Source organism: Microcaecilia unicolor, chromosome 5 (assembly GCF_901765095.1).
Source record: "Microcaecilia unicolor chromosome 5, aMicUni1.1, whole genome shotgun sequence".
NCBI lineage: Eukaryota > Metazoa > Chordata > Amphibia > Gymnophiona > Siphonopidae > Microcaecilia > Microcaecilia unicolor.
Window position 1 is genome coordinate 351266651 of NC_044035.1, and position 23202 is coordinate 351289852.

General features: G+C 44.0%; 1 protein-coding gene across 1 annotated transcript in view; it reads left to right on the forward strand.

The window, feature by feature from the left end:
• The window catches only part of MAP1LC3B (microtubule associated protein 1 light chain 3 beta), a 45563-nt gene extending 24201 nt beyond the window's left edge, over positions 1–21362 (forward strand). Inside the window, exons 3-4 of the mRNA XM_030204562.1 lie at positions 11818–11924; positions 21089–21362. Coding sequence (XP_030060422.1) covers positions 11818–11924; positions 21089–21263 — 282 coding nt within the window. The 3' untranslated portion in view covers positions 21264–21362. The remainder of the gene's footprint in view (positions 1–11817; positions 11925–21088) is intronic.
• Positions 21363–23202: the final 1840 nt, after the last annotated feature.

A 23202-nucleotide genomic window follows, 5' to 3' on the forward strand; every position in this document is an offset into this window, starting at 1 on the left:
AGTGAACCTCCAACTTCCTTAGCACAGTGAATTGGCTGATTACAATCAAGTACTTAATTTGGTAATATTAGGGGTCTGCAGGCCAAAATTGTTTTCCAGGCTATTCATGGGATTTTTCGTTTTGGGGGCACTGTCGTCACTATGTGCCTGTTGATGACGGAAGGGAAAAATAAATTTTAGATTTTTTTCCCTGTAATTTATATTTAAACATTTTTATTGATGAAACAAAATAACTACATCCAATATCTGGCATAAACACAAATGCCACCGTCAAACTTTCAAAATAGAAATACAATGATAAAGTCCATCATCAAAACTTTTTAACAGTTTCTCCCATCCCCCCCTAACCCTTCCTCCTTCCCCTCTGCATAATTTCAAACGTTTTTTATTGACATTGTATCAGCACCAACATTGTCATGCCAGCTCTGTTTCAGTCTATATATACAACAATTGCTAACTAGCATACAGCATTTATAAATTTTTGCCAACATTATTATCCCATCAATCATACCAGTCCTCCCCCCGCCCTCTCCCATTCCCTCCCTTCCCCCCCCATTTTACCCCAGACCTGGATAACCATTCAGTTCAGCCCGTAGAATTCACCTTGTATTTAAAAGCAAACTTCGGCCTCTAGGGCTTAGACTTTGCAAATAAGGGCCCCAGATAGCCAGAAATGTAACTCTCTTTTTCTGCGAGAGCCTAGATTCCCCCGCCTCCCACGATACCAGCTGATGTAGCTGATTTCTCCAGTGCCAGTAAGCCGGAGGATCTTTGACCGTCCAGTATTGTAAAATACATTTCCTGGCCAAGAGGCTCATCTTACGGAGCATCAATGTTTCAAAACGATTCTGCCCTCTAAAGGACCCCGGGATGTCTAAAATCAGTTGCTCAACTGTCCCCAGAATCCGCTGCCCTAACCGCTCCTCCCAAAATCCTCGAACTCGAGCCCAGAACCTTTTTAAAATTGGGCAGCTCCAAAACATGTGCAGCATTGTGCCAGGATGTCTTCCACATTTAAGACAGTCCGGGCTTCGATTTCCTCCCATATGTGCTAATTGAGCTGTAGTTACATATCCCCTATGGATGCAGCGATAAGCACATTCTCTCAAACGAGCATCCGATACTAACAGGGGTATTCGTGCTATTGATTTAGTGATGTCCCAGGAGGTCACTGCAACTCCCAATTCCTTTTCCCAAGCACTCCTTAGCTGTCTATAGTCCCTGGGGGGCAGCCATCCTGATATTGTTTTATAAAGCGAGGATATTGTGATTCCTCCCTCACCAAAGGAGTGAAAAAATTCTCGTATCCTTTCCCCCAGCCGAGTTCTCAAGGGATCTGTCGGTAAAGAAGTGAGGTAATGTCGCACCTGACATATTGCAAATCTATTCCCCCAGGAGTCGCCTACCTTTCCCAATAACTCCTCATCGGTAAGAGGCTGCCCATCTTCGCCCACCAGGTGTTCCAATTTAGAAACTCCCCGTCTAGCCCATTCAACAAAATGTCGGCTTGACAATCCTGGTAAAAATGCACTGTTCCCACGTATGGTTATCAAATCTGTTACTGTTGGGTCCCCCCCCAGTTGGCGAGTAAGCACTCCCCACACCTCCCGGAGCGATCGCAACAACACACCTCCACTGAATCCCTCCGGTAAATCTCGTGTTTTGTGGTGTAAAAGCGAAAAAAGATGGTGCGGTTCCCAGAGCGCCGCCTCCAACGCCGTAGGAGTATATTGTTGCGTGTCTAAACACCAATCTCCCAGATATCTCAAGTGACATGCTTTATTGTATAATTCTAAATTTGGCATGCCCATTCCTCCTCGACTCCAACTCCCCACTAATCGTGAGAAGCGAACCCGCGGCTTCTTGCCTCTCCAGCAGAACTTTGATGCAAGCTTGTAAAAACTTTTTAGGTCTTTCCGTCGGAGCCAAATTGGGATGGTCTGCATCACATAAAGCCATTTGGGGAACAACACCATTTTAATCATGTTTACTCTCCCTAACACTGATAACGGCAAATCCATCCATCCTTGTAGCACCTGCTGGGTCTCCTCTAACAGCCAAGTAATATTCAGATCATACAACCGCGAGAGATCCATAGGCATCAAGATTCCGAGATACCTAAAGGAGTTTTGTGCTTTTCTCAGAGGGAACTCGCCTCTCCACCGCCTCCACACGTCCTCTGAGGAGGCCAAGGCCTCTGATTTTTCTAAGTTCAAACTGAGGCCCGCATAGTCTCCGTATTCGGAGAATATCTCTAATAGAGCGTTCAGAGATTCTTGTGGGTCTGTTAAATGGACCAAGATATCATCTGCGAAAGCCACTACCTTGAAGACCTCGCTTCCTATCTTTACCCCTGCCACCGCTTTCTGTTCCTCAATTTCTCTCAATAAGGGGTCCAGTGATAGCACAAACAATAACGGTGACAGAGGGCAACCTTGGCGTGTTCCCCGGCCTATTTCAAAATCTTGTGTCTCAATCCCATTTACCGATATTCTAGCCCTTGGCGCTGAATACAATGCTTTGATCCCTGATAGAAATCGATCCGTGAAGCCATATTTCTGAAGAACAGCATATAGGAAATTCCATTTTACTTTATCAAAAGCTTTTTCAGCGTCAAAGCTGATTAACAAAGAATTTTCCTTCCCTCGACGTCTGGCTTCTAATGAGGCCAGCACCTTACAAACATTCTTAGTGACTTTCCGTCCCCTCACAAACCCCACCTGGGAGTCGTGTATAAGGTTCGGCAAAATTCTCGCTAATCTGTTCGCTAAGATCTTAGCCATCAATTTCACTTCGTAATTTAACAGCGAAATGGGCCTGTATGATTCAACTAGTTCCGGATCCTTCCCTTTCTTGGGGAGTACTATAATACAGGCTATATTTAAATTCGGAGGCATCCTTTCCTGCTCTATTAATATATTAAACATTGCAGCTAAGGGCTCAGTGATCTCTTCTCCCATGATCTTGTAAAACTCCGCCCGGTAGCCGTCTACTCCCGGCGCCTTAAGCAGTACACTTTGATTAATCGCCAGGAACACCTCGTCTGATGTAATAGGAGTATTCAGTTGTTGTGCCTCCTGGGGGGATAGCGTTGGTAAACCCATCTGATCTAAGTAGGAGTCTCCCGTCAGACCATCATCTGGCGGGGCCTCATATAATTTTTTGTAATATTGGTAGAAACCCTCACTAATTTCCTTGTCCGTGTGGACTCGCTCTCCTTGCCTCTTCTTCATAGTCAAAATCCTGGTTTTCCCCTGTTTGGTTGCAATCAGGCGCGCCATCAAACGACCACACTTGTTCCCATGCTTATATAATTGGTATTTATAGTAAATTTGCGATTTAACTGCTTTATGATGAAGTATTTCATTTAATTTAGTCTGCAAGAGCATCAAATGTTGTCTATTCTCAGTGGAGGCCCGTTGCCCATATCTTCTCCGAGCCTGGCATACTAGTTGACTCACCCTCAGTATCTCTCTATTCCGAGCTTTACGTTTGTGAGCCATATAGCTAATGATGTCCCCTCGAAGTACTGCCTTAGCCGCCTCCCAGTACAGAACCGGGTCTTCAACATGCATTGCATTGTGTGTTTTATAATCCCGCCAACTCTGGTGTATGGAGGCCCTGAAATCTTGATCTCGATATAGCTCTGTGGGGAAAACCCATCTCTGTGCCCCTCCCCTCTCTTCCCGAGGCGTCCAGCTCATTTCCACCCAAGCATGATCCGATATCACATCTGCTCCTATTGCAGATGCCATCACTGAATTGAACATCGGTTCTGAAATCAACAGATAATCAATTCTAGCCTGTGTGCCGTGCGCCCTCGAGAGATGTGTGTAGTCTCTCCCCTGTGGGTTGAGAGTCCTCCAGACATCCACTAGCCCCACCTGTCGGCAAAGATTAGGCAGCCCCCGCGACTCCTGTCTGAGCTCATTCCTCCTAGCCCCAGTACTGTCAATCGAGGGGTCCATCACCATATTAAAGTCTCCCCCTGTTATTATGGGCAAAGATTTGCTCATTAACAGTCGTGAAGTGATCATCTTATAGAACTTCCGATCATATTGGTTCGGAGCATATACATTGCCAAACAACATAATTTGGCGCTGCACATGGGCCTCACACAGCAGAAATCTACCCCCTGGGTCTGTGAAGTTCACTTCCACCTTATCCACTATTCCTTTTCGAAACAGGATGGCAACCCCCCCTTTCTTTCCTTGTGCCGCTGCCGATACACAATCCCCCACCCACCAGGTTCGCAATTTAGCATGTTCCCCAGCCGATAGATGGGTTTCTTGGAGGAAGGCTATATCTACTTTATGTCTTTGTAAATGTTGCAAAATTTTTGAGCGTTTAATTGGGGACGAGATCCCTCCCACATTCCATGTAACTATTTTTAGTGGACCCAGGTCCCATAAAAAATCTGATCACAAGATGTATACCATTTATTCATAGAAGAGGGATGTCCCAGCCTCCACCCCTCCTCATGCTCTATCCTTAGCCATTTTAGTTTATTCTCAAGCCCCAGTCGCCGTCTCTTCCAGGTCTCAATCCCCCCCCATCCCCCAATTCCCCCCTCTTCCCCTTTTGGAGCCCCAACTATCCCCTTAAACCCCAACTTCCCTTCTTCTAAACCCAGGCCTCTAAAAGAGACCATCACGTTTAACACCTCCTACCCCCCTCCCTCTCGTATACCATCTAACACAAAATGTTTCCCCTCGACTTCCTCTCCTCAGTATAACTCTAATTTATGATTATGTAACTTTTCCAGTTTGTCCAGAAAAAAGGAAAAAAACAACATTTAACAAACTACACAAAACCTTATTCCAGAGTTCTCAGGCTGTCTCTCTGATCTGTAGGGAGAATCCTCCGCAGCCCTCTTCGAGAATATCCCCAGGTCAGCCTCCTGTAGTGGCCTTCTGGTATTAATCCAGGCCGCTTTGGCAAAAATCGCTTCAATTCTTCGGTACAGTGATTGTGCTTCGATGCTCTGTAGTATTCTATGCAATAATCCCAGACTTCTGTTCAAGCCATTCTGCAGCGCGTGCCCAAGGAATTCTAGTTGCCTAGTATGTTCTCCCAGGCTGCCTCCTGTGGCCACAATCTCATCGATCCATCATCTCCGCCCATCAAATTGGGTCTGAACATCCTCCAACTCTAATTAACTTTTTGTAATCCAACATATTTTATCCATGTGCCCCTCGATCTCATCTTCCATCAGATCTCCTCTGAGCTTCAATTTAACCTCTCTATCAGCGGTGTTCCACAGAGTTCAAAAAAGCTTGCGCTTGTTCAGTCGTTGTGTAGACCTGTGTGACCGCTTGGTAGGTGACTCTTAATTTAGCTGGATATTGCAGTGCAAATCGAATTTTCTTTTCAAAAAGTTTAGTGCATATAGGCGAGAACTTCCTTCTCTGCATCGCCACCGCCGCCGAGTAATCCTGGAAGCATAAGATCTTTTTGTTCCCATATTGCAGCTCCTGATCTTTCCTTAAAGCTTGCAGTATTGCCTCTTTGTGCGCAAAGTTTAAGATGCGGCAGATCACCACTCTCGGGCGTGTAGCTTCCACAGGCTTGGGCCCCACTCGATGAGCTCTCTCTATCTGGAGCATTCCCAGGGCTTCTGGGAGTTGTAGTTGTTCTGGCAGCCATTTTTCCAAAAATACCCGCAGGTTTACAGTCTCCAAAGCCTCAGGCAGACCCACCAATCTTAAGTTATTCCTCCTTGATCTGTTCTCGAGGTCTTCTAGCTTTCCTTCATAGCTTTCCACCATGGTTTTAAGCTTAATATTTTCCTCCTCCATTTTGTGCACTCTGTCTTCGAGAGCTCCATGACGTTGCTGATACTCCGCTAGTTCTTTAGTAAGCTGTCCCAAGTTTTCCTGGACCAACGTTATTTTGCTGTCGATGGGCCCCAGTCGTCGATCCAGCAGAGGCTCCATGGCGGCCGTCACCTCCGCCGCCACCTCCGCTACCCACACGGAGCTCAAGGCCGTCGCAGCCGGGCTTGCCGGCGCCGCCATTTTTTCCTCGCCGGCCCGCGTCTTTTCTTTGTCTCGGCGGACACTTTTCGCCGCCATGGATTTTCCCGTGAGTAGCGTCGATTTAATTACCTTCCCTTCTTCTTGCGGGTTAAGGTGTCTGGCGGTTCTTTACTGGGGCGTTTCCCTTGATTTTGAGGGTTAAGTGGGTAAGCTGGCCAGAGCGGAGGTTTCAGCAACCGCTCCTGGTCATGGCGTCACGTGATCTTTTTTCCCTGTAATTTAAAATGAATGCACATCTCCTATTAACAGGTAAACTACCCTGCAGAGTAAATCAGTACCACTGGGTTTTGAGTAGAAGCTGACTGAATTTCAGTTTCGGATCTGGCCATGAAAATGACCAGAAATCCAGGTTCAGGTTTCAACCGAAAATGCCTGTGCATTTTCAGTTGAAAGCAAGACTCACTTTCTCCCTGCCCCATGATCACTTTCTGCTTTCCTGTCTGACCACCCGTAGGCCCTCCTCGGGCCTATCTTAGGAAGACCTGGTGGTCTAGTGACCTCTTCAGGAGCAGGAACAAATCCCACTCACTCCTCCTTCATTCCGCTGCTCCATTGCAGTGGCTGATTGAGACTCCCTGTGGCAGGTTTGCGAGACTGCTGCAAGAGGTCCTACATAGTAACATAGTAGATGACAGCAGATAAAGACCTGTACGGTCCATCCAGTCTGCCCAACAAGATAAACTCATTGTATGTGCTACTTTATATGTATACTGATCTTGCATTGTCCTTGCCATTTTCAGGGCACAGATCATAGAAGTCTGCCCAGCACTAGCTTCCCAATATTACCCGGTGTTGCCACCCAATCTCCTCTAAACTTCTGTGGATGCATTCCTTCTGAACGGGATTCTTTTGTGTTTATCCCACGCATTTTTGAATTCTGTTACTGTTTTCATCCACATGGCATTCCAAGTATCCACTGCACCTTGAATTGGTTGCTGCATCTCAAAAAAGATATAGTGGAATTAGAAAAGGTGCAGAGAAGGGCAACGAAAATGATAAAGGGGATGGGACGACTTCCCTATGAAGAAAGGCTAAAGCGGCTAAGGCTCTTCAGCTTGGAGAAAAGGCGGCTGAGGGGAGATATGATGGAGGTCTATAAAATAATGAGTGGAGTTGAACGAGTAGATGTAAAGCGTCTGTTTACGCTTTCCAAAAATACTAGGACTAGGGGGCATGCGATGAAGCTACAATGTAGTAAATTTAAAACAAATCAGAGAAAATGTTTCTTCACTCAACATGTATTTAAACTCTGGAATTCGTTGCCAGAGAATGTGGTAAAGGCGGTTAGCTTAGCAGAGTTTAAAAAAGGATTGGACAGCTTCCTAAAGGAAAAGTCCATAGACCGTTATTAAATTGGACTTGGAGAAAATCCACAATTTCTGGGATAAGCAGTATAAAATGTTTTGTACTTTTTTGGGATCTTGCCAGGTATTTGTGACCTGGATTGTCCACTGTTGGAAACAGGATGCTGGGCTTGATGGACCTTTGGTCTTTCCCAGTATGGCAATACTTATGTACCACTCTCTCCATTATGTTTAAACTGTTTTATTGACGATTATCACAATACAAATTAACTTAGAATATTCATGTAGCATTGCTTGATATACAAAACAGCATTCTTACAACATATTCAACATCGCCAAACACTTTTCTTCCCCAGTTTTCTCCCCCCTCCCCTCTTAACAATTCCTTGGCAAGTGCTAATATTAGATGTTAAATGACTTTTGTTCCTAATATCATACACTTTAAATACCTCGTTAGGTGAAATAGTGCTTATCACAAAATATCAGAAAACTAAACATCAAAGCTCTAGAGCACTGCCAAGCTTTAGCCATATACATTTTACTCAACCCCTCCAACCCCCCACCCAATACCTCCCTCCCTTGCAAGCAGAATTCCACTCTAAACTAAATTCCTACTCCAGGCTACCCATACTCTCCATTATTCCACTATTTATCAGGCATTGACAAGCAGACTACGTCCCCTTGGGCTGAGAATTTGCAGGTATGGTGTCCAAATCTGTAGAAAACGTACTCTGCGTTTAGGCGATTGTTTTGAATCCCTAGCCTCCCAAGAGGCCAGGAGATGCACCTGATTGCGCCAATGCCAATAAGCTGGCCCTTCCGAAGAGACCCAGTATTGCATAATACATTTCCAAGCTACCAAGCTCAGCTTCCTGTATAACATTATAGCAGGGGCACCTAATGGAGCAAACGCTCTTGGTTGATCCAACAGAAACTGCCTCTCCGTTCCTTGAATTCTATTCCCCAATCGAATCAAAAACCCTCTTACCCTCTGCCAGAACATGCGCACCTTGGGGCATTGCCATAATGCATGATATAATGAGCTGGGACCCCCTCCACTCTCTCCATTAAAAAAAATACTTTCTGACATTTTTCCTGATTCTGCCCCCTTTCAACCTCGATTCATGTCCTCTAGTTCTACCTCCTTCCCGTTTCCGGAAAAGGTTAGCGGATTAATACCTTTCAAACAGACCTTTTTCTGACAGCCATTTTGCAATTGGTACCAGCAGGGGCAGGAGAGAGGTGTTGGAGGGGGGGGGGGTGAGGCAGTTTAATTTTTGGTTCTGAAACTGAGCAGCCAGTTTTGGTCGCAGATTCGGTTTCGGTTGGGCTCTAGCTTTGAGCTTGGTCTTCATCGTAAAAGTTAGTGATAACTCATCATGCCACAGTAAAAGGAGGAGCTTCTAAAAAGACTAACAGCTGTGTGTGTGGACAGTGTTACAACAGTGTTTTGTAAACATATGTGGTTCCATTTATATCAGAAAACCTCTGAAGGAGAGGAGAGAAGACATCTGGAATATAGGGCTGAGCCTCAGGATGCTTTCCATGCCTGCCACCTGTGGACTGTGGAGCAGAGGACAGGCTGGGTGACCCGTGTGTTGATGTCATCTGGAGGTGACAGCAGAACTGTAAAACCTAGACCTAATGTGGGTGCATACCTGAAGGGGCTCACTAAAGGCCTTTTGAACAACTAAACACAGGGAAGTGGAAGATTAAAGTAGAATCAGTAGCAGCTGGGACGTAGTACACATATTGAATCTCTGAACCGTGCCCAATCTTCAGATTTTGCGATCTGGTATGCCAGAGACCCAGGTAATCCAGACTTTTTTTTAGGTAAGGGTATCTTTAGCATAAGCTGATGTTATTGGAACTCCAGTATGCCTGCTCGATGTTCAAGTGGAAAACCTGGGATAGATATATTCAAGCCTTATCCCATAGAACCCGCAGTCTGATATTGAACTCAACATCTTGAGGAGAACTATAAAGAGCAGCACAGAAAAGCAGAGCTGGAGGAAGTGGGGACTGGGGCGGTGAGGGCGCCTCGTGGCCTGGGATGGCGCAGAGTCGAATCTGTGGGGGGGGGGGGGAGAGAGAAAGACGAAGGAATAGGAGAGGAGGAGAGGGTAGAAGATAGCGGAACAACGGAGAAGAACAACGGGTAACTGAAAACTGGGCACGTAGAACATTGCTACTTACAATCAGTCGGGAGGATTACAATCTACCCCCCCTGGGGGGGGGGGAAATAGGGGGTGAAGGGGAATAAAATGTTCAAAGGTTGATGTTCAACTCGTTTTAATGTTTACGTTTGATAATTACGACTTGTATTCAATGCATGACAAAAGTTGGATGTGTACTTATCTGCAAATTCATCAATAAATATGTAGAAACATAAAGATATAGAGATGGGAGGGAGAAAATGTAAACTCTTGATGACAAAGCAGAAGACCTGTACCAAGTTGTATACATGTGAGGAACTACTCAATTGTCGCTAACAGAAATGTTAAGTCTTTGTCTATTCTATTGATCATCAATAAAAAGTGTTGAAACATAAGGTCTGTTTTTAGGATCCAGCTGTGCTCCCCCCCCCCTCCCCACACTTGATATAATGCGGGATTTTGTTGCCTATGACTTGAGGGTAAGTTGGGGTGTGGACCCTCTTTAGACTCCCTGTGTTTGTTTCTTCTTTATCTGCTTGTAAGAACCCTTACCTGTGGTGGATTTCAGTTTCCTTTCCCAAAAGTGGTCTCGCTCCTGGGTGGGGATGGAGACTTCTTAATTTGGAAAAATTGTGCAGTGGTCTTGCCTTGGGGATTTGGGAGACAACCACTTTAAGGAGTCCACTGCAAAACTGGAAGATCCTGGTATAATAACCGGGCCAATTAGAGTCTCAGGTACTACCTCTTTAGGCCACAGGCCTGGCCCACATTACAGTCTGCTGGTATACCAGCTGAAAGTAGAACTAGAGCAAAGAATTTTCCAAGGGCTCGTTTACGCTCTCCGTTAGGATCGTGAGGATTATATTTCCAAAAAGCGCTACAGTTTTACTAAGCTGTATTAAGCAGCTAGCATGGGTTTTACCATGCAGTAGACATTGACATGGACCTGTGCTAACGTTTTCTGTGTAAAATAAATAAATCGCAGCCAGCGCAGTTAAAGACTTGCATTAGCTGCTTAATGTGGGAGCGGACAGCAGCTGAGTGTGACATGGGTGAGTGGCCGGCTGTGACAGCTAACTGTCGCGGCTGCATTTACCACCACCTCAAGAGGAGACGGTCAGTACGGCTACACTGTTGGCACTCTGGTCCAGCTGCTGCAAGGTGAAGTGCTTACAGTGGTCACAGGTCCTGGTGCTTGTGATCAAGTGGTCCCTGGCCAGAGCAATTCCCATCTGGTGCTGCCCATGTTGGCGCCAGCATCCAAAATGGCAGTAATTTCACAGTATTTCTGCTAGGGGGCGTCCTTCCACATTAGGAGTAAATTTATTGTTGAATCTTGAAAATACTGAGGTTTTCTTTATCAGGGCTCAGATTAGGCTCCTAGAGGGTTCACACATTTTTCTTCTCAATATTGTACATTAAATATTCAAGGTGCTCTCTTCCGTTTTTAAAATACTTTGTTTATGTAACTTGGTTGGAAGATCTAACTCTTGTTATTACACTGGAGGCACAGAGATGGGATGAGGTTGCCTGGGAGTAACAGTTTGTAGGGCACTGTGTACATTACCACTTGTTACACTGCATTACTCATGCTATGCTTGTAGTTGTAACGAGCTTTGCCATGCTGTTAATAAAATTAGTAAACATTTAGTTTGGTGAATTCCCCCCCCTCCCCCCCCGAGGAGTAGCCTAATGATTAGGGAAAGGGAAATGGGACTTGATATACCGCCTTTCTGTGGTATTTTGCAACTACATTCAAGTTTACATATATACAGGTACTTATTTTGTACCAGAGGCAATGGAGGGTTAAGTGACTTGCCCAGAGTCACAAGGAGCTGCAGTGGGAATCGAACTCAGTTCCCCAGGATCAAAGTCCACTGCACTAACCACTAGGCTACTCCTTCATTAGTGCAGTGGGCTTTGATCCTGGCAACCTGGGTTAAATTCCCACTGCAGCTCCTTTTGAGCTTGGGCAAGTCACTTAACCCTCCCTTGCCCCAGGTACCAAAACTTAGATTGCGAGCCCTCTAGTGACAGAGAAAGTACAGTGCTGTGTACATCTAGTTGCGTTATAGAAAATGATAGTAGTATTTCTCACTCCCTAGGAATGGGGATAGGCTCGTCAGCTTAGGAGTGAGTGGAAATGCAGAGTTTTGCAGAAGGCAGCTGCTCTTGTTCCTTTGAGCGACTCGGTGATAACTGGAACTGGAGGCTGCTTTAGCTTCCACAGTCGTTGCAACAAAGCATTCTAAAATATTGCCAACAACAAGCTGCACTCGCTTGCTGAGTTTATTTATGGTAAGTTCTCTTGCCTTTCAGGTGATTATCGAGAGGTACAAGGGGGAGAAGCAGTTGCCTGTGCTGGATAAAACCAAATTTCTTGTTCCAGATCATGTTAATATGAGCGAACTCATCAAGATCATCAGGTATGAAACTCGATAATACACATATGTACACATTTATGACAGATATGACGGGATGCGTTTTTTTTTTTTTTAATGGGGGAGGCATTTATCAGTTTCTCAATATTATCTATCTACTGTATCTGTTTTTTGCCTTTTAGAAGAAATTTAGCAAAGGTGATTGTACAGCAAGTATATTTTTTATTTTATTTTTATTACATTTGTACCCCGCCCTTTCCCACTCATGGCAGGCTCTATGCGGCGGGCAATGGAGGGTTAAGTGACTTGACTTATTTGACTTATTTCCAAGTTTACGTCACTTTTCTAATTTTGTATTATGCCAGCATTTGGTCATTTTGAACTGTTTATGTCAAGCTACACCTGTTGTACACACCTTGGGTGAAATCTCTTTATAAAGGTGACTGAAATAAATAAGGGCAGTTAAGAAATTTCTCCTTATTAACACAAGAATGGGATTTGCCCATTGTCATTTGATCAACCTTAGCAAGCCTATGGCACAGTCCAGCTCAGTGTTTTGCTTTGGGAGTGGGACCCTGGGAAAGTGATTTTTAAAGCAATTAAGGGAAATTGTGTGTGATCTGTTCAAAGTGCAGTGATGGGATTAATGACTACAGAAACTTATAGGAACCCCAAAAGGAGTTCATTCTGTTCCTGGGTGCTGCTGTTAGGTTGGAGCCCCCTCCCTGCAGCATTTTGGCACTGAAGGAAGGTCTCTTGCTTGGAGGGTGAACCCTTGGTACTAAAGTTATTACTTTTCTCTGACCCTCACTGTGTTCATTCTTTTTTTGTTTTTCCTGGTGATCTCTTTCAAAGGAGGCCTTTGCTCAGAGCAAACAAGAGACCTAGAATCTAACCAGGTATAACCCGACCATAGGCAATAAAACCATTACAGCAGTAAAAATATTCAAATAACAGCACACCTTATGACAATGTCAACATATTACACATTGAAACATCTTAATAGACAGCATAGGGTGTAAGAGGTGGTGGAACACAGACAGATAAGATCGAGTAACAGGAGTTAGAAGATAAGGGTGTTTAACTTCAGGAACAATTGCACATGAAGTCAGAAAAGGTGCAGGAAAATGATCTCGGCTAGAATAGAAGTGGGTGAGCAAGTTCTGCTGCAGTATGTGTAGCTGGTGTTAGTCCTTCTGCCCCAGATCGGCGTGGATTCTATAACAATTTGCGTAATTTAACAAGCTAATAAGCGCTGATGATAGCACTTAACAAGCAATAATAAGCACTGATTAGAATTTAGCCGTAACAAAGTGCACCGAACTTCTAACGCACGTGGGCAAAAAGGGGCAGGGAAATGGGCATTTTGTGGGCATTCCAACATTTACATGTCTAGTTATAGAATATGGCCCAGTACGTGTACGTGCTGGGATTTACGCCATGTTTTCATTGGTGTAAATGGATGTGCATAAATTTTGGCGCTGAAATATCAAGCATATTGGCACTGATTATAGAATACGCTTAGTCTGCACTCGGCAATTTTTTTCTTTTCTTTTTTTTTAGGCGCTATATATAGAATCATCTCTTTGTGACTAGCTAGTCAGTTGCTTCTTCCATTAAAGGTTTGGGAGAAGAGCCAGACTTTCACTTGCTTCCTAAGAAGAGAGGGTCTTATTTGTACCCCGCGCTTTCCCACACATAGCAGGTTCAATGCGGCTTACATAGTAAATAGAATAACAAAGTCTTGTAAGGAGAAATATTACAAACTGTAGTAAACATAGTAATAATAAGGTCTTAAGAACATGTGAATTTAACATGGAAAGGGGACTAAAGGTAGGATGAGCAAAAGGAAAAGAGACTGGGAAGGGGGTATGGTGTAGGAAAGATGAAGAAAAGAAGACTAGGGGATGAACATGAAGGAGGTTGGGAGACATGGTCTAAGATTAATCATCGTCAAAAACAGGAGTCGTGCGGGTGTCAGCTCAAATGAAGTGGTCCTCAATACAGTGAGTAGCCTAAGCAAGGGCATAGCTATGTGGGGCCAAGGGGGCACGGGCCCCCGTAGAATTGGCCCTGCCCCCCCCGCCACCAGTCCCTTCGACCCCCCCCAACCCTCCCCCGTCGGGTACCTTTGCTGGCGGGGGTCCTCAACCCCCGCCAGCCGAAGTCCTCCGGCACGACCGCGTTTCTGATCTGCAAGGGCAGGCTTCTACATGGAATGTTGTTAGTGGAGGAGTAGCCTAGCGGTTAGTGCAGCGGACTTTGATCCTGGGGAACTGGGTTCAATTCCCACTGCAAGCTCATTGTGATTCTGGGCAAGTCACTTAACCCTCCATTGCCCCAGGTACAAATAAGTACCTGAATATACTATGTAAACCGCTTTGAATGTAGTTACAAAAACCACAGAAAGGCGGTATATCAAGTCCCATTTCCCTTCCCTTCCCCTTCTTAATAATTCCTAACCTTTTGTTTGCTTTTTTGGCTACTGCTGCACACTGAGCAGATTTCAATGTGTTCTATGCAAAATGGACCTTTTAATGTACCTGAATGAAAGGTGTGAACAAACTGAAGACTGCTATGTTTTACAACAAAATATTGAAATGAAAATATTGAAAAGAGCTCATAATCTAAATAGGACAGACAGAACAACTAAGAGGTAAGGGAATTAAAGAGGTGGGGATAAAAGGGTACACGGCAAGTGAGTAGTGGTTAGGCGTCAAAAGCAGCGTTAAAGAGGCGGGCCTTTAGCCTGGATTTGAAAACGGCCAAACATGGGGTTAGACATACAAGCTTGGGAAGTCTATTCCAGGCGTGAGGTGCAGCGAGACAAAAGGAACGGAGTCTGGAATTAGCAGTAGAGGAGAAGGGGACAGATGAGAGATTTATCCACAGAATGGAGTACCCGAGGGGGGGGGGGCGTAGGGAGAGACAAGAGTGGAGAGGTACTGGGGAGCGGTACAGTGAATGCACTTATAGGTCAGTAAGAGAAGTTTGAATTGAATGCGGAAACGGATAGGGAGCCAGTGAAGTGACTTGAGGAGAGGGCTAATGTGAGCATAGTGACTCTGGCGGAAAATGAGTCGCGCAGCAGCGTTTTGGACTGATTGAAGAGGAGAGAGATGGCTAAGTGGGAGGCTGGTGAGAAGCAGGTTGCAATAATCTAGCCGAGAGGTGATAAGAGTGTGGATGAGGGTTCTGGTAGAGTGCTCAGAGAGGAAGGGATGGATTTTGCTGATGTTATAGAGAAAGAAACGACAGGTTTTGGCAATCTGCTGAATGTGAGCAGAGAAGGAGAGAGAGGAGTCGAAGATGACCCCAAGGTTACGAGCTGATGAGACAGGGAGAATGAGAGTGCCATCCACAGAAATAGAGAAAGTGGGGAGAGGAGAGGTGGGTTTAGGGGGAAAGATGAGAAGCTCGGTTTTGGCCATGTTAAGTTTCAGATGACATTGAGATAAGCAGGCTGATACATTGGTCTGGATGCTGGTTGAGATTTCGGGGGTAGAAAGGTAGATCTGGGAGTCATCAGCGTAGAGATGGTATTGAAAGCCATGGGATGATATCAGAGAGGCAAGGGAAGAAGTGTAGATGGAGAACAGGAGAGGACCGAGAACAGAACCCTGAGGTACACCGATTGGTAGTGGAAACATGAACCCTGGGTTAGGCATCGTATAGGTATTGTCGGTGAATAATAGACAGTTGAGAGTTTTGTGATTGTCCGTATCATGGGCTTGCACTTAAATGAGTTCATGTGCAGTTGTTACATAACAGCCAAGCATCAGGCAGTGTTAAGTGCTCGGTATCATCACAGCGTGTTCTAGCTTCACTAAGTCAAATGAGTCTGCCGTGCAAGACGTAGCTTTTGTTCTTCGGTCAGGTCTGTCGCAGGATTCACAGCCTTTGGAAAGAGTCTTATTGCTTGACGGTGACATCTAGTGGCTGGACTTAAGGCTGTGAGGAAGCCTGGAGGATTATCACATTGAACATGGCTAAATGAGTTGGGAGAGGATATAAACTAGATGCCATGTCCCAACCTAGGTTCCAACTACACAAAAAAGGCTCAAAAGGAACAAGAAATGGCTGGGTAAACCCCCTCTTCCCCCCCCCCCCAAAAAAAAAAAAAAATAATTGGTGTCTAGTGTTAAGTGCCATTCTGGGGATAATTCTGTAACTGGCCCCCTGAGCCCCTACGTTCCTTTTGTAAAATACTACATAGTAACATAGTAGATGACAGCAGAGAAAGACCTGCATGGTCCATCTAGTCTGCCCAACAAGATAAATTCATATGTGCTACTTTATGTGTATACCTGACCTCAATTTGTATCTGCCATTTTCAGGGCACAGACACCGTAGAAGTCTGCCCAACACTAGCCCCGCCTCCCACCACCGGCTCTTCCACCCAATCTCTGCTAAGCTCCTGAGGATCCATTCCTTCTGAACAGGATTCCTTTGTTTATCCCACGCATGTTTGAATTCCGTTACCGTTTTCCTCTCCACCACCTCCCTCGGGAGGGCATTCCAAGTATCCGCCACTCTCTCCGTGAAAAAATACTTCCTGACATTTTTCTTGAGTCTGCCCCCCTTCAATCTCATTTCATGTCCTCTCGTTCTACTGCCTTCCCATCTCCGGAAAAAGGTTCATTTGTGGATTAATATATATATTTTGACAATTTTACATTAATTTCAAGAATGCATCTTGATTTAGCAAAGATGATTAACAAAAATATATGATATTATAGTGTAAGAGTGAAAATGCACACCTTTAAGTTAAGCGTGACCAGTTAAGCGCACAAATGTATGGCTGGCTTAAGCTCCGGTGATAGTATTCTAAAAGTTGTTGTTTTTTTTTTTTTTTTTTAATTCTTTTATTTATCCTTTTATAATTTTACAAGCTTAATACTTGAACATGAAAAACAGATTAATTGATTTACAAAGAAAATTTCTCAGAAGAAATCTAAAAGTTGTTATAACTTCTTAGTGTCACACACACACAAGGAGTGACATGGGCTGCACATACTGCAGCAGGACATGTTTATCCACTCCTGCCCAACTGAGATAATATTTAATCACCTCTCTGACCTCATGTACAACTTTCTCTAGTCACCTTATTTTCTAACTCCTCTTACTCTCTTTATTTTTGTTACATTTGTACCCTGTGCTTTCCCACTCATGGCAGGCTCAATGCAGCTTACATGGGGCAATGGAGGGTTAAGTGACTTGCCCAGAGTCACAAGGAGCTGCCTGTGCCTGAAGTGGGAATCGAACTCAGCTCCTCAGGACCAAAGTCCACCACCCTAACCACTAGGCCACTCCTCCACTGCTGCTACTATTTGAGATTCTACAAGGAATGTTGCTATTCCACTAGCAACATTCCATGTGGAAGTCGGCCCTTGCAGATCACCAATGTGGCCGCGCAGGCTTCTGCGAGTCTGACGTCCTGCACGTACGTGCTGGACGTCAGACTCACAGAAACAGAAGCCTGCGCAGCCTTCTACATGGAATGTTGCTACTGGAATAGCAACATTCCATGTAGAATCTCCAATAGTAGCAACATTCCATGTAGAATCTCCAATAGTATCTATTTTATTTTTGTTACATTTGTACCCTGCGCTTTCCCACTCATGGCAGGCTCAATGCGGCTTACATGGGGCAATGGAGGGTTAAGTGACTTGCCCAGAGTCACAAGGAGCTGCCTGTGCCTGAAGTGGGAATCGAACTCAGTTCCTCAGTTCCTCAGGACCAAAGTCCACCACCCTAACCACTAGGCCACTCCTCCACTTATCTAGCGGGCCCTTTTACTAAGCCGTGGTAGGCTGTGTGCGCGTGCAGCGCTCGGCCAAATGAGACTACCGCCAGGCCAGCGCACCGTCCTGGTGGTAATGTCAGGTTTTGTGCACGCCCATAACGTGTGGATGAATTATTTATTTCCTCCTACGGCCGTAATCAGCACTTGGCGCTCGCCGACCGGTCACCTCTCGTGAGCCTTTACCGCTAGATCAGTGGGTGGCATAAAGGGCTCAGACCAGTTTTGGGCGCATGCTGGTTTCATTTCTGCCGCAGGCCCTTTCCCCGTCCCATTAAAAAAAATAATACATTTTTTGTAGATGCGGTAAAAACTGGCCCAGCTCATGCCCAATACACGCGCCTTCACTACCGCAGGCCATTTTTTACCATGGCTTAGTAAAAGGACCCGTATATGTTCCATCATTGCTTATACCCTACGCTGTTTATTAAAATTATTACTTATTGTATTGACATTGTAAGTAGGAACTATGCCATACTTTGTATTGTTATTTGAATATTTTTACTGTCGTAATTGTCTATTGCTCATGTTTGATCTATTCTTACTGTACACCCACCGCCTTGAGAGAATTCCTTCAAAAAGGTGGTAAATAAATCCTAATAAGTAAGTTATGCTTTAAGTGCAAGCCCCTCCCAGACGCCGCCTGTGTGTAAACCCACCTGTAATGTAAGATATGTACAGAGTAGCATTTAGGGGGAATTTCAGCATATAGGCACTCACATACAGTGTATGCCATTATTATGCACATAATTAACGAGTAAATTAGTGGAACCAGGATTATTTGAAATTCTGCAAGAAAGTTAAAACTTTTTTGTTAGGTTATAATTATCGACTGCTGTTGTTTGATGTAGTTTACTGCATTTTATTGTATTTTGTGTGTGTTTATGTATATATATACTACTATTACTACTTATCACTTCTAAAGCGCTACTAGACGTACGCAGCGCTGTACACTTGAACATGAAGAGACAATCCCTGCTCGACAGAGCTTACAATCTAATTAGGACAGACAAACAAGAGATAAGGGAATATTAAAGTGAGGGTGATAAAATAAGGGTTCTGAACAAGTGAATAAGGGTTAGGAGTTAAAAGCAGTATCAGAAAGGTGGGCTTTTAGCTTAGATTTGAAGAAGGCCAGAGATGGAGCTTGACGTACCGGCTCAGGAAGTCTATTCCAGGCATATGGTGCAGCAAGATAAAAGGAACAGAGTCTGGAGTTAGCGGTGGAGGAGAAGGGTGCAGATAAGAGAGATTTACCCAGTGAACGGAGTTCCCGGGGAGGAATGTAGGGAGAGATGAGAGTGGAGAGGTCCTGAGGAGTTGCAGACTGAATGCACATATGTTTTACCATTTACTGCATTGAACCCATTGCAGTCAACAAGAATTATATCGAGTAATTTATGAAAGGTTTTCTGTGTATACACATGTATCGATGTGGGCCAGAAAGTGTGTGTGTGTTTTTTTTTTTGTTTTTTTTGGGGGGGGGAAGCAAGGCTGGAGTCCTTTTATAAGCGATGCCAGTCCACCCACACATTTCCATGCTTTACTTTCTGGATGGCTATTGTATAAAGGCACAGAGGTGCCTATATTGTCTTTTTTGACTTCTCCCAGATGTGTTGCTATAAAGTCAGGCTCTTTAAATGTACTAACACATTCTAGAGAATGTGCATTGAAGAATTTTGATGCATTTCTTAGGTTCAGTAGGTCTTTAAGTACTTTTGTATAACATGCAATATGTACTGCTGAAAACCTTTAATGTATATGCAGGCCATCTGTATTTACTCCTGGGGAAAATCTGCATCAAAAAAACCAAAATGGAAAATTCTGCAGTCTTTATTTGTTCAAATAACAAACACATTTTTATAATGCTATACTGAAAATATTGAAAGATGCAGCATTCCTGGCTCAGCTATTTTCCCCTTTTCTCTTGACTCCTCACAGTTGATCTCTCCCTCCTTCCTGTCAGGGTCAAATCCCCCAGCTTGTTTTCTACCGCCTGCTCTCTCTAGGGTCCAACTTTCTGCCCTCTATCCCAGCTCTCTTTGCTTCACTTTCCTTCAGTTCTTTTGCTCTCTTCTTCCCTGTCGCCCCTCTGGGTTTGCCATCTCCCCGGGGCAGACCCCTCACTGTAGCTTTATTTCTGTCTCTCTCTTAGGTAATTCCATCATTGCTCCCTTCATTTTCACTGTGGGCTTAGTTCTGGCCCGGCCACTCATGTTTCCCTAGTTGCACAGCTCATCCTTTTGAGCCTGTGTGTGCCAGCACTGGTGGCTGTAGCCTCACCCCAGAGCTCACACGAGCTGGATCCAGCAGCTGCAACTTTGTCTTTAGGCTTGCTGCAGCTGTGGCCTTTTTCTCTGGGGCCACGTGAACCAGCACTCACGATTGTGGCCTTCTTTCCTTAAGCAGGCCATAGCCTCACACAGGCAGACACCATCACCGCAGCTTTTTGCATCCCATGCAGAATTTCCACAGAATATTGCCCATTTCTACCCTCAGGGTAGGGGTAGTTCCTTGTTAGCTGCTGTTAGGGCTTTGAGCTTGTGCTGTAGCATTACTGTACTTCTTTGCACCTGCCAAATATTGTACGATGTGGACTTTAAAAATATGGGAAAATATAGCTTACTGTTAAAAAAGGCCCGTTTCTTAACGCAATGAAACGGGCGCTAGCAATGTAATGAGTTCCTGCCATTAATGTTTCCATGGTTGTATTCTGAATATAATTGTTGTTTACACGTGTAAGATTTCTTTATATACAATAGTTTTTGTGTAAACTGGGTTAAAACGTGGTAAAAGTTTTCCTTGTTCAGGCCCTTCAATCAATTTAACAATCACATCAGAAGAGCTCCTTACTCGTGAGAATGCAACATACAGTTGCCCATGTGAGAGACTGAGAGTGACAGTGTGTTTTACAGACAGTGTAAGAGAGAGATACACAGAGTGACTGAGTGTGAGTGTGATGTCTGTGTGTGTGTGATGTGTGTGAGTGACAAAGTGATTAAATGTTTGTCTTCCCTTCCGTTCTGTGCATTTGCCTCCACTGATGTTCGTACCTCCCTGTATATGATTGTTTGTTAGAGATTCAATCCACTCCACTTCCCTCCTCCAAGTTCCGTTCTGTCTGATTGGTGAGGGCGGGGACAGTGAGAGCCAATGAAACACAACTACAGACTTATGAACCCCACAGTGCCACGGAGTCAGCTTCAGAACGCTGGAGGTGCTTTGTATTATATAGGATAATCCCTCATTTGCAAATTCATTTTAAGCAAAAAGCTCACTGCCTTATATTTTAAAAAGAAACACACAGAGTGATTGACAGTAAAATTAGTCACACACATCTATGTAGCATAATATCTTCCTAGTCACACGATCTTGGCTATCTTACACCACATCTTCTGTCTTCCAGGAGGCGTCTACAGCTGAACTCAAATCAAGCTTTCTTTCTGTTGGTGAATGGACACAGCATGGTGAGCGTCTCAACCCCCATCTCGGAGGTGTACGAAGGCGAGAAGGATGAAGATGGCTTCCTGTACATGGTTTACGCCTCTCAGGAAACATTTGGAATGAAAACATTGTTGTAAATTGGCTGGTGGTTTCTCAACTGGATTTTCCTTTGAAATCACTCACTGGAGGAAGAAATTAGAAAGGGATGTCAGTTTTAAGATTGTAATCTTACCTAGCTGTTCTGGTGTAACTTGCCTTTTTTTTTAAAAAAGAAATATTACAGCCTTGTGGATAAGCCTATGCAGCTATGAAAAGTAGCATTAAGAAATATTTAAAATCAGCTTGTTCTATGTTTTATTTTTTTAAGTTTTTGAAAGGTTTCGAGTGAAAACAGGTCTTGCATTTTCTTTTAATTGCCATAAAATGAAAAGTTTGGAGCTTGAAGTCTAAGAACTGGGAATATTTGAAGTAGTGAACCAATGTCTCAGGCTGACATCTTTTTCTGGTACTTCACCTTCTTAGAAAATATCTTACTTGGGAAGTGTTGAAGGAACACCTTTTAACTGTGGGTTAGCTTCCAGGTGTTACCCTTGTATTTAATTTGTTCCATTTTGCACAAGCTGTGGCAAATGAGAGAAAGGTAATTCTTATTAACTTTGCAGTTGGTTTGGGTCAAAGTGTTTTTAAAACGCTGCTCTGGTGATATCACATAAAAATAAGGCCCCTGGGGCATGACTGCTCTCTAAATTCAGGTCTTTGTACAAGTTTCTGGTTGAAAGTCACACTTTTACAGAATCTATACCTATGATGACCCCTAAGATGTGCACACTTTTGTTTCTCTTCGGTGGTCTGTGACTTATTTTCCGTTGTGAGTAGAACACAGCAAAGTTGTGTAGCAACCTGAATGCCAGCACTTGCTTCCAGTTGTAAGATGACAGAGCAGGCAACTGAGTGACTTGTTTTAACTGGAGCGATTCTTCACTGTCCTTATGCCACAGCTTTGCTCTGTGTAGGAATCTGGGCGTACACTTTAAAATGTTGCACTACACCACCATGTTCTTACTAGGCATTCAAGTATCTAGATAGAAGTTACATGTTCCTGAATGTTTTACTTTTCAGTATTTTGTACTCGCTGTTGTACATCTTTATGTAATTAAGTGGCTTATTCGGGTCCTATATGAGGGTAGTTTGGGATGCATTTAAAAAGCTGTGTTGTTAACATTCGTAAGCAAGTTTGGTTAATTATTTTGTTGTGACAAGGCAGAAATGAGCAAAAGAATGCAAACAGCTCTAACTACTGCATTGATTGTACCAAAATGTGAGCTTGAGCAGTTGTCTGGCCACATTTGTTCCTATTCCCTGCTCCTGTAGAAAAGCTAGAGCAGCATGTGTGCATATACTCAGAAACTTTAATTAAAGTATACAATTTAGCTAACGAGATGCTTGGGGCTCCCTTTATCTAAAGGTGTTAGTAAAAGGAAATTATTTTGAGACTGTAAAGAAAAATTGTTTCTGCTCTAAACTTCTATTAATGAATAAAAATCAGTAAATATTTTTTCCATATCTATTCCCCCCCCCCCTTATTTTTGTTTGATAACTGCCAGTAATTCCTTGTAGCATCAGTCTGTTGCTTGCTAACAGCTGTGAAATCACAGGGCATTTGTCTTATAGCTACATTTGTAAACAAGCAAGAGCATAGGGATGGCATAAGGAGCATCTGACCTGTCCTTTCTATGTACACTGTAAGGAGGCATAAGCTACTACTGGCTGTGGAATGACAGCAGATCCAGTTTTTCTGCATTTTGTACTGTACCATATTAGCCAGAAGAGCAAAGATGATCGCCCATTTAGTTTACATATGGTACCCCTCCCTTCCTGCATTTAACCACAAACCTTGTAATAATTTTCTCAGTACCACTGTGGCCATTGTCCGGCTCCCTGCATGCTTGCTGGACAGACACACTGTGACCATAAAGTAAAAGTTTAAAGACCAGCTGTCTAATGGTTGAAAATCCAGTTTTAATGGGAGGTGCTGTTAAACACAACGGCACAGAAGAAAAATATGGTTTTAGAATA